We start from the raw sequence: 12,198 nt of genomic DNA, 5'->3' as shown, positions 1-12,198 counted from the left end.
ACCACAATAAAACACACCCAGAAAGAAAATCCACAAAATACTTCTTACTGCGAAAAGCAAACGAGGATTTTTAACTGTGGGGATGAGCTGAGAGAAAATTTGGAAAATATGAGATTTCTTCTGACTGAAGTTATAAAAAGTTATGATCTTTTTAAGTATACCTCCCAAGCCAACATAAATAAATAAAAATCATATATCTAAGCTCAGTTATTAATCCCTTCAAATGCCTTGTCCAAAGACTGAAGCCATCTTTCCAAATAAATGACTCCCTTCACCTTCCATTACCCATCCCATCACCCCGCATAAAGCAATACCCACAATGCTCCTACCATAAAAATCACTCCCTGCTATTCCACGTGGCACCAACCAAGTCTCTATAATACGCACTACAAATCTCAGGTCTATCCAGATAAATCATGCATGCAGACGAGTATTTATTTATGCTGCAGTTTGATTCTCTAATATTTTTTGCTTTCTCCCCTTTCTTCTGCCTCTGATCTCCTGCATCTCTTACATCTCTCTAGCAGGTCAGGTTGCCGAAGTCAAAATTTCTCAGAGCAAGACACTTAAAATCCTCCTTCTCACCCCTCTAAACAAATCTTGCTTTGTTTTATTTTCCAGGCATCAATTTTATTATTATTATAAAAGACCAATAAAAGGCCCTTTAATACAGTATATCAACTGTTAAATACATTATTTATATGAAAGAAAAAAACCCTAAAGCAATTTTCCTTCTTAATCTCATAGCCCACGTATTAGATGAAATGTATTAATAACACTTCATAGGGTAGGGGAAAAAAAATCACGGTTTAATTGCAACAGTGTAGCATAAACACTTCAGTAGTCGATCCCACGATATTGTCATGATGTCTAAACTAAACTTGAGTTCTCCACAGATACTACAAACAGACGCTAAATTCCCTAAATGACTGGCATTCAGAAGGTTTATACAAAGGCGGTCAGTTGTTTAATATTTAAGGTGTCAGGACATGGTGAGACAAACACGCGTACATCAGTAAGTACAGAGAAATGTTATGCTACATTTTGGACAGTACAGAACTGAAAGTGCTTCACATCTACAGGATAAGAAATGGCTTCATCTCCTCATCCCTAAATGATGAGAGCAAAGAAATAACCTTTTAATAGGTTAAATAAACAGTGCCCCATTTATCCATGCTTATATAAAGTTTCCAACAATTCAGAAGGTCCATGGTGAAATTTACAGTCTATATACAGTATAACAAATTGTCAAAGAAAAAGGTTCGGATATTCCTTGGTTCCCAAAAGCCTGAAGCTCGCTCTCCACACTAAAGACAAAAGATACCTATAATATTAGGTGGGCTTTTCCTTTTTTTTTTTTTTTTAATTTTTATTTTTGTAAAAATTAGTCATCCCAATCCACCTTGAATCAAATCAGTCCCTAAATCCTGGTCGTATTTAACAACTGCTTAATCCCAGTGTTTAAGGCATGTTCATTAGATGTCAGTATAGGGGTACTGTCAGAAATTGTAATAATCACAGGTACTAAGAGCCAGCAAATTTACACAGCAATGCTACTCTTTACAATATAGTGTGAAACAAATTGTTATGATGGAAGTTGTTCCTGAGTTAAAACTTGCTAAATACTGCTAAGATCCATGTTTTCCTTTTGTATTTCTTCCTCTGGAATGTCCTTTCACATATGCTCAATCGAAAATTAAAATTCACTCTGAAAATAGCCTGGATGTCGGAAAGTAAAAATGTTAGCGAAATTCTATCAGCATTCCCAAATCTAAATTTAGCCAAGATGCTATGAATTTGCAGGGTTTAGTATCACTTAGCTTTTAGCAAGAGTATTTTCTAAATATCAACATAATCATAAATGTCAGGCCACATATTTGTGCAACTGCAAACAACAGGAAAAGATTTTGGTATCAAAAATTATCATAAAGTTCTGTGAATATATGTAACTCTGATATTGTAGATATTTTTAGTGTTCTCATCCAGCCTTCTCCTTTAAAGATATTTTTAAACTGTATGAACAGAAATTAAAATACCTACAGATATATTCAGTTTTTTTACACTGGACAACTAATTGTCTATTCAGATTCTTAAGTATCCATTCTCACAGAATTGTATCTGTAATCATTGTCATTCTTTCCTATTTAAAAAAGCTGTTCTTGGCTGACAAAAGTGGCCGGCTTTAAAAATAGACTTTTCATTCAATTCAAAATGTGCATGACAATTCCTACCACCCTAATCATCCTGGCTTCAACGCATTAAAGTTTGTATAAACATTTGCTGAAGTCTGAGCACTTGATTTAACAGGAGTTAAAAAAAAAATCAGGATGACAGAAGGTGCGACTCAGTCTGTGCTGTTATACCTGCATTTCTCACTGCCAGCTGAAGAAAAACCCCTCAGAAAATTGCACTGTCTGGACTCTGATGCAAAGTTTGCTGAAGACAACGAAGCACAAATGAGCTTTAACGGGATTAGTGTTTTAAGTGCTCCAACTAAAGCTCAGCACTTGCAGTGACGCAGCATCTCCTAATTTAAACACAAGGAAGGATTGCAGTAATTGCACCTATCAGACTACGGAATAAACGTTCATTTATGTATTTTCAAATCTGCCAGCAGTGCAAATGATGAATCACAATATGATTTAAAAAACCAAAATCTTATTTCCAGATTTGTTTCCATTTAAATCCCAGTAGGACAGAAACCAGCAACATGCTGAGAAAACAGGGTGGGAAAGGAATGACTCTGCTTCCACAGCCCGGGAATTCCAGAGTCTCACATAGTGGTATAAAAACAAAGCTCTGGATGAAGTTTGGCCTAGCCCACGTGTCTTATGAACACAGGTTACTTAAAATGTAATTGTTGTGACCATAAAATATAAATAGCAACAATTTATTCACAAAATTCTGGATTAGACTGGGTTTTCTTTTTGCTTTAACAAACGGTGCAATCCATTAATCAGCCAGCTGCATGTTTAAGCACGACAATAGAAAAAGTAGTACATAAACACCTAAAAATCACAGTCATAAAAAGCAGGCAAGTACATCAGTCTTTTGGTGGCCAAAGCACAAGAGATTAGTCTGCCAAACAAGTGAACGTGAATGTAGATCATGGGCATTAGCATTGTTAAAAATTGTTTCTACTGCCAATAAAGAGCTTTCTGTGTTTTAATACTGTTCTTAAAGAATTGTAAACTGTTTAAAAAGGTATGCACAGACATAAATAACAGTAAAGGATTTAAATACAGTGGTCAATAGGAAAAATGGTTTTAAATTTGCATGTGTGATGAGCGAGTAATTTGGAACAAATCCATAATTATCCAGAAAGAAGTCTGACCTTTCTTAAGTAAGACAGTACTGCCGTCATTTCTAACACTTGTGAGCATTATAATAACAAGAGGAAAAAAATAACATCGGCCCTGATACATCAATCACATATGCATTCAAAATTACAGATATTTACAAGAAAAATACATATTCAATTAAAAAGCCACTGAAAAACATGGACTTTTAGTCAGGTGCTGCACTTTCTGCAAAATGAGGTAATTTAGATGCAAACAAATTAAGTTTAGTAGAGTTCAGGATCCATGGTCTCCACACTTTAAGTACAGATTGCTTCAGTAAATGGCTTGACTTTTCTGTATGTTCAGAGCAAGAAATCACCAGATCCAGTTAAGTCCTGTTTTTCTGTAGTGCTCTTGATGCAACACTGACTAATGTCAGAAGGCTTCTCAGCTCAGTTTTACAACTGGTCTTTCAATAGAAAGAAAAAGGAGGAAAAAAAAAAGTTATAAGTTGGTTTCATCCCAAGATGGATCATTCATGTTCTTTAGAACTTTTCTAACAAGCTTCTCCAAGTCCTTGCGAGCTCTTTGTTCTTCTTCTAAGGATTTCTTCATCTTTTTGTTATCCTGTTTAATAGAGACACATATATTATTTTTTTTGTTGTTGTGGGCGTTTTGTGTGGTTTTTTTTAAACAGATCTTTTCTGATCACACATACACTGTCAATTACAAAATCTGAAGTACCTTCTTAGTAAGACTGTTATAAGCTGTTCAAAAGCAAGTTACAAACAGTTGCTCCACACAATGCAACAAAACCCATCAAATGGAAAATGAGCTATTTCCTATTTATACCTAGGGCTCCTTATAACGCAAGTGCTAGTAACAGATGGCCAATAATCTCAAATTCTTCTGCTGAAATCTGATCAATGAACAGGAGAATGTATTTGTTGTTAATGGAGAAGGGAAATGGAGCAATAAGTAGGTTAAATATCCCCTCTAAGAGCCTCCTGTGATTGCAACTAGTTTCACAATCTCAGGAAAGCTGCTTAAAACTTAATGCAAATTAACTTGCTACATTAGGAAAGTAAATAATCAAAAGAAGTAACTTGAAAACCATTGTGTTCTCTGGAAAGTGCTTTGTGACTTAATTTTAAACCAGACAGATGACTACCAACAGGAGTCTGAATTTCAAGGAACACAACCACTCTGTATGGACAATTATGAGTCAGTTCTCAATATTCAGCACCATCAGGCAATACTGAAATACCATGAATGACAGGACCATAAGGATTTCACTGACCAAACCAGAGTAATGCCCACATTGCTTAATCCAGTACAGGCCAAGGCAATGCTGTAAACAGTGGGGAAGCAGCCAGAAGACAAGAGAATATTGTATGACAGTCCCAAGACAGCAAGTCTAGGGGTGTTAAACACAGGTCTACAATCCAGGGGTCCCACCAGACTCTCAGAGGCTGTCACTTACAGACATTTCTAGAAACAGGACGGGATCAAGAGCTGCCACCTCCTTAACTCCGTTCCTTCCTCACATCTGTAGGGAAACTCAGAAATTTCATTCTTTTCTTGCAGGTACAGACTTAATTTCTTCTCATTTTCATTTATTTCTCTATCGCCTGCCAATTCAGGACTGTATTACTCAAGTTTAGCACCTGTGGAGCAACGGCCACAGGTAACCTATGGAAGCTGCTACGGGAGGGATCACACTCTGTGTGGTAAGTCCCACCATCAGGCATTCTGGTGCCTACACCCACCAGTGCAGCGTGTGGTCCCAGAGAGCCTTCATCCATAAAGCCCTCGGTCACTTGGGACCTTCCCAGCTCAGAAAATTAGTTCTGCCACTTCTCCAGTTGGCAGCATCACAGCAGCAGACCAATAAATGCTTGTACGCTGAGATTCCTGATACACAAGAAAATGAGCTTTAATAGGTCTTGGCTTTGAAGATGTGATATTCTTAGAAGACCATCTACTTGGAAAGGCATGAGAAAAGAGGGCTGTTCTTTGAAGCTCAGGAGAAGGTGCCGTTTTTTGTTTTGGTTTGGGTTTTTTTAGAGTCACACTGAGATCTGTGGGACCTCAGTGAGGCAGCATGTTTACCCTTTGTGTAAAATGAGCCAGGCCACAGGAATACTAGCGGGTTATTATTGCTGCTTGTATTAAGTGAATTGTGTTTTTAAAAAGACGGTCAAATTTGCATCAAATGTGGGATGCATGTGCTTCATATGTTGAAAACATCAGAACTTAAGACATCGACTGTCCTATTTCAAGGAACATGTACAACATCCTTATAAATACTGACACACTGACAGATAGGCAAAGAATTCAGATTCACATTTAAAGCCCAAAACCTGAAGTAATTTGAATACAAATCCATTGTACATGAACACAGGAGATATTATCCAGCTTCCTGAGTCAGAACTGTTAAGGTCAGTTAACAAATTCACACACTGGAAAGTGAGGATAATCCAACGCTTTACCATCTCCACACTAAGCAATGACTACGTGCAGCAGCAGTAAAATGTTTTGAACAGGCCGTGTCCTGACAAGATATTCTTAAACACCTTATTTTGATATTTAAAACAAGCTTAAATCAGCTGCAACTTCCACAGCAGCAACCCAGGTGAGATCTTGCACAATTTCCCCATGTGAGTAAGCAGCACCCTAAGCTAAGCTGAAGCCCTCATTAAAAAAAGGCCATGTGACAGACACTGAAAAGGACTCTCATCCCTGGAAATGAGAGGTTTTAAGAAGTTATTTTAAGTTCAGGTTACTGAAAGAGCATCAATAAAGGTCTAAATAGATCCAGACATTTATACTAGCAAAATTATACATTCTAGAGCAAATGCTGTTTCACAGGTTCTATAAGCTTATTTTGCTGGTGATACAGCAGAACTGAATTTGCTTAATGCTTTCAACATTTCACGAGTTGCGACATTCAAAAAGAAATCAACCACAGCTTAGCATGTCACTTCAGAGAGAGGATATTTAACACTATTCTCAAAGGCTGGTGCTCCAAGGACTGATGACAACCACAAAAGAGGGTGCTTTTTGTCAAATCAGTATGGTTTATTCTTAGAAGTCAATCTAGTCCAAAATTCAAGTTCAATCCTGTCAAAGTGAATCAGTTTACAAGCCCTATTTCTTTTACAATAAGCCTTCCATCTTTCCATTCTCCGTGTTGCTATAAATGTAGCAAGTTACCAACCTGTCTCAACTCCTGTACTTCATCCTTTAACGCATATACTGTGTCAACAAGGCTTCTAAAATAAAGAAAAATACGATCCGTTACAACAGTTTGCAGAAATACGTGTCTAAATCTATTATTAGACAAAACTGTTACATGAAATGCATTTTAAAAAAACCCCAAGCCCCACAGCTAACAGCTAATTTCAACTCGTGTTAAAAAAAAAAAATTGTCTCTTATGCAGATTCATATTCAGTAAGGCAAGAACTTGTTACCAGCTTCTGTGAAAGGATAAACCTCTTAAGCACATACAGACCTATACCGGTTTCTATATTACAGCTTTCTGTAACAGAACTGTATTTCATTTCCAACATACACCTTACAAAAAAAATAGAATGACGCCACACACTATCTAGAAAGATGATGCCAATTTGATATTGGAATCCTACAGCACTTGGAAAAAATATTGGCCAGGAAGCAACAAGCTGCATGGTGTATATAAAGAAACCAGGCTATTAGCATTCAAGTGAAGGCCAGCTGCACTTAAAGGACTGGCAGCACACTCCAAACAGCTCTGTTCTCCACTACACACACTACTATAATGGGAGATGGGAGGAGGAAGAAGAGTGCAAAGTTTACTGGCTTAATCCATCATTCATTAAATGTTTTCTTACTTCTCTTCTATAACAGTCTGACCATTACTTTTAGTTTCTTCTACAATAATTTTTTCTTCTTCTGGAAGCAGGACTTGAGGAGCGGATTCTTTACGGGAACCTGTTGTAAAAATAAATTACAAAGTGAGCAATTAACAGATACTGCTGGGGCATCTTAAAGATTATTATTTCATTCATTGCACGATACATCTGCACAACCAAGGTGTATCATCACTTTCCATTTCCCCCTTCCCTCCACACACACGCTACTGACACATTTTTTACATCTGAAATCACAGCCTTACAACAACAAAAAAACCAATCTGACATTCCTATCTTGCCGCTGACATAACTCCTGTGTCATCTATGGGGACGCTACACCATTCCATGAACAATGCACCAGTCAACCAAGCTCTACAAGTTCACCACAGCTGACTCAGAAAGGGATAGATGTCTCTAAGTAACAGTGATTTAAGCCTTAAGGACAGATTCTGATCTCACACTGACAAATCCAAGAAAAAAATCCACTCTAAATCAATTACTCCATCAGGAAGGAGCAGAATAGTGGTATCAAATGACACTGCGATAGCAGATAAAAAAAAATGATCCCCCTCTCCCTTGAAACACTGTAAACAACATAACTGTGTGCACACACATATACATACAGTTACAGACAGGCTTTTAGTCCTATAATTGATTCCTAACAAATTAAATACATACATTGAATGTAATGTTTTAAAAAGCCCTTAGCAGTTTGACAATAAAAATTCAAAACATTCCAACATCTTCAAAACATTCTGCACTATCATTACAATTTATAACATCAAGATACATATAGAGATTCTAAAAAAGTAGCTCTGAAAGAAAAAAAATCTACAGCTCAGATATGTGTATCCATTCAAACATAAAGTATGTATTCTAGAAATGTCATTTAATTAGGCTGTAACAAATTACAAGCATTTTTTTTAAAAAGTCCATGAATGAATTGCTGTCTAAGCATTTGTTCAGAATTCAAACCCAGCAGGTAAGGCATTAAAGTTCTTGCATGTTTTAACCTAGACATCAGTTTTAACAAACAAGGTACACTTTCCTACCAATTCATTGCCATCAACTTTTATTAGCCAGGAATGTCTTATGCTTGAACTCATAACTGGATACCACAGAGTGCACGCCCACCAGGAGAAATTAGTTAGCTCTTGCTGAACAGCTGCTTTGTGATAACAGTGCTTCTCTTCTATGGATCATGATAAAATACATAATCTAAATACACAAAAAATTAAAGAAATCAAGCTCAGAAAAATACTGATTCCTTAACAGCCGCAGTATTGAGTTCTGAACAATGAGTTTTTAGGGATTATAGTTTAGCAACACAAGTTCAGCTATTTAAACTATTTTAGCAAACAATGACAAACATCTTGTAATGAGGAAAAGAGTTTCCTTACGCTGACAGTAAAGATCTAATGTATCAGTATGGGATGGTCAAAATTTTTTGGAATAAAGATAACTGCAGATTTGAGAACAGAATCTTGTCCTTGAAAGCTGTAAGTTCTTCATCGTACAGAGTGAAGAAATCTTTTAAGGGTTAATGCTCTTCCACTCCTGCCTATTTTCCAAGGGAGGAACAACCTATAAAACAAGCACATCCACACTCTGTATGAAGCTCAAGGACATTTCCCTGTTTGCGCTGTCAGTCTCTAATTGTAAGAAGTTGTCTTATGTGTAGTTTAGTTAATTAGTTACTGCTCTGCTAATTTATTAGCTCGGGAAACACAGAACACCGAGCTAAATGTTATTTCAGGAATTAGTTGGCAGCAGCTGCCAGATCACTGCATTTCGGGTCTCTGTACCCACGTTGAGCAACTCAGCCCAGCACATGCTGTGATTCCCAGTACGTTACATTTATCTCTATATAGAGCTGCATCCAATTGTCTTTGCCTGGTCAGAGTAACATGAGTCCTCGCAAAGCAGAAATAGCACGGAGTAGACAGCTTTAAATAAAAAAATGTCCCGGCTGTACAGTTATATACACACATGCATATATGACAAATGTCTACGCCAACATGGCTTGATGCACACACAGCATAGCGCAGTAAACAATACTACCGAGACACAGAACGCAGTTTCATTACAAACAAAAATGTTCACCAACATTACACACACAGAAGGAGACCACACAGTACACATCCACGATGCAAAAGTGTTGCTGTGAACACCGACCTTCCTGTGCAACAAAACACATTAACTACCGTGGAATTCAGGACATCACAAGTTTCACCCTCGCCTTCATTGCTCCGATACCCTCGGTCATGCAACGTTTTTATTTGCATCTCAGAACCCGTGCTGCTCTTGCGGTTTGTACTTACACAAAAAAAACCCAACCAAAAAAAGATCAGAAAAGAAACCCTACTTTTTCCTTTATCTTGGTTTGCTTTTTGTGAGTTTCGGTGCATTTTTTTCTTTCTTGTGTAGGTTTGTTTGTTTGGTTTTTTTTCCTAAACCCCACAAGCACTTGTTAAGCCTCTAAGGTACAAAAACACAGCACATTTACCCTTAAGCAAAGGACCCTACCATCAAATGAGTATGTGCACAGTAACATCAGACTAGGTAAGTCAAATTCTAAAGGCAAAATGAAGCTACATCACTGTGCTGCTTTTCTGCACCATTTATGCCAGGAGTTTTTTATTAAGATACATTTTTTCTGGCAATTATACACCTAGAAGAAACTTCAAGCAGAGTCACCTCATAACCGGCACTTAGCAATATTCCCTATACTGCACCTTGTGCCTCCACCAGGTCCTCCATGTCTACTCTTTTTGTAAACTTCTGGAAAGAAATGGTTACATGCTACAGCTTTAGGACATGAACAGTGGGTTTTGTGGGTATTTCAGCTAAAAGGACAGTCCAGGAAGTTGCTGCAAGTTTGGTAAACCTAAGCGCCTCTTTAAGACGTATTCCACATATTTTCATGAAGTAGTGTAGAAAAATCAAAAGCTACTTCGGTTTGCCATATCTGCCATTCCTCAATCCTAAGTGTGCAAGTTTCATGCTGAGTTTTATTAAGAGACACTACTCAGTCTCATTCCAAGTCAAACAAGCAGAAAGACAATGTTTAAATTGACTTCCAACAGCTCTGGCCCTAAATCACCTTGAGACAATATAAACTACTAATTAAAACAACAACAACCTGGAACACTCCCTACCAAAAGCTTTATAAATCAGAGTTTTGTTTTCTTGTTCTTTTTTGAGGGGTATTGAGGGAAGCAGGTGGATGGGAGAAGAAAATATGTTCGGCAAACCCAGACCTTTATTCAAGATTAGTGCGCAAATGTTAAGGTTGAGGAAGCTGCTGTGACTTTTTAATGGGGAACTCCTAAATTCAGGGTCATGGAAGAATGAAATACTCCAGTGTTTAGAAATCTGTTGTGTAACTGAAGAAAAGCCCAAACAACTGATCACTGAGATCAGGATTCAACTAATGCTGTCAAAAAAATAAAGGTACCTGTTCAATATTAGTATCTCCCCAGCCCTAGAGTGGTGAGTGGAGCATTACAATGTTTTTTGCCAATACCATACCCTAAACGACAGGTTTAGGAAATTCAGCCTCCAGAGCAAAGCAAATAATAACAAAGCCCAGCTGGCATTCAGATCAGGGCGAGAGAGCTTCGACAGGGGGATACAATTCAGATGGCTTTTCACTTTAACCAGATATTATGTCCCCGCCGATGTTCAAAGACCTTGCTTGTCCAAGAGCCATTTAAGCCAAGACTAAAATGGAGGTGGGTATTCACATCTACTACTTAAAATTAGCTAACCTCAGGGCCTCGGTTAAATGCCAGCTCTCCCCAGTCAGTCAAGAACAGGGTTCCTTCCTCCAGCTGGGCATCTGCAGGAGAAGACTCAACCTAGGTACTTCCCCATAGTTACACTCCACAAAGACTTTGCCTTCTTCCAGTGACTGTGAGGGTCCTAATTTAAGCCATGGAAGTTAGACTCGTGGTGATGGTGGTTAATTTTTTTCATACCTTCGTTGGGTGATTAGGAGAGGTAAGGAGTGGAACGAGGCACAATAAGGCTCAAAAATTAGAAACTGTACTTGTAAGTATACTACTCTGCTTTTCACCAACTTTCCTAGGCTCCCTCCATAAGCTAAGAAGCTCTTCAAAACTACTTGCTTGAGTTTCAAAGACAGAAGTCTGAGTTGCCACTGCAAAACAAGTATGTGCACACACAACTGTCTAGATCTACCATTAACCACTGGTATGTATAGATGTGTAAAATTTCCTAGAGAAGTAAACATTAGACAGAAAATAAGAATTACTTGTCATTTAAAATAATCAGTGTTTCATTGCATCAGTTATATTAAATATGTGAAAGTGGATGAGGAGACCTCCCAAATCAACCTTCTCTTTCTCCGTGAATCTTTGATGAGATCCTAGTAGGAAGAGCCTTAAAGACCGTACCCTCAGACTCTGCATGTGTTGAGATTAAAGCATTGAAAAAAACCAAATCCTTCATGCCACAGAACTGCCAAAATCAAAAGGGAGCACTTTACTATCTTCTACTGATAAAGACAAATCAGAATCCAAACATCAGGCCAACCTTAAGCTCACTGTATAAAATACACCATTTTTTTTCAAATTCTTGGGAGTAACAAAAAAAAAAGTTTTGGCATAAAGTGGGTTTTGTTTGTTTTTAACTAATAGTGATACACAAATAGAAAAAAAAAAAACCATGACTCAGACGACAGATCTACACAGCTTACAGCAAAATGTTTTGACAAGTAAAATGAAAATAATTAAAGTGGACTGAAATACACACAACTCTATATGTCTGAGAGACAGATACACCATCTGAAGAAGTGGGATATTTCTAAGACAGCATTTAAAAAGAGCTGTCCCACTAAACTTATACTTCACTAACCAATACAAAAACTTCCACCGCGAGCTGAAGGGCTAAAACTAGAGTTGCTACAACCAAAGCAGAAGACGTTATGACCTTTTAATAAAAGCAGGTATTTAATTTATTCTGATGTAAACATTTTAGTATGTATATCAGGTTATCATTT

General features: G+C 37.5%; 1 protein-coding gene across 8 annotated transcripts in view; it reads right to left on the bottom strand.

Annotated features, from left to right (window-relative positions):
• Nucleotides 1-788: 788 nt before the first annotated feature.
• Nucleotides 789-12,198, bottom strand: part of ARHGEF7 (Rho guanine nucleotide exchange factor 7) — a 131,620-nt gene continuing 120,210 nt past the window's right edge. For all 8 annotated transcript variants that reach the window (XM_065829636.2, XM_065829637.2, XM_065829638.2 and 5 more), the window contains 3 exons: nt 7,155-7,254; nt 6,502-6,556; nt 789-3,908 (listed from right to left, as the gene is read on the bottom strand). In XM_065829636.2, coding sequence (XP_065685708.1) covers nt 3,786-3,908; nt 6,502-6,556; nt 7,155-7,254 — 278 coding nt within the window. In that variant the 3' untranslated portion in view covers nt 789-3,785. The remainder of the gene's footprint in view (nt 3,909-6,501; nt 6,557-7,154; nt 7,255-12,198) is intronic.

Source organism: Patagioenas fasciata, chromosome 1 (genome assembly GCF_037038585.1).
Source record: "Patagioenas fasciata isolate bPatFas1 chromosome 1, bPatFas1.hap1, whole genome shotgun sequence".
Lineage (NCBI taxonomy): Eukaryota > Metazoa > Chordata > Aves > Columbiformes > Columbidae > Patagioenas > Patagioenas fasciata.
Note: the sequence above shows the minus strand (reverse complement) of the source record. Positions and strands in the feature narration are given on the sequence as shown.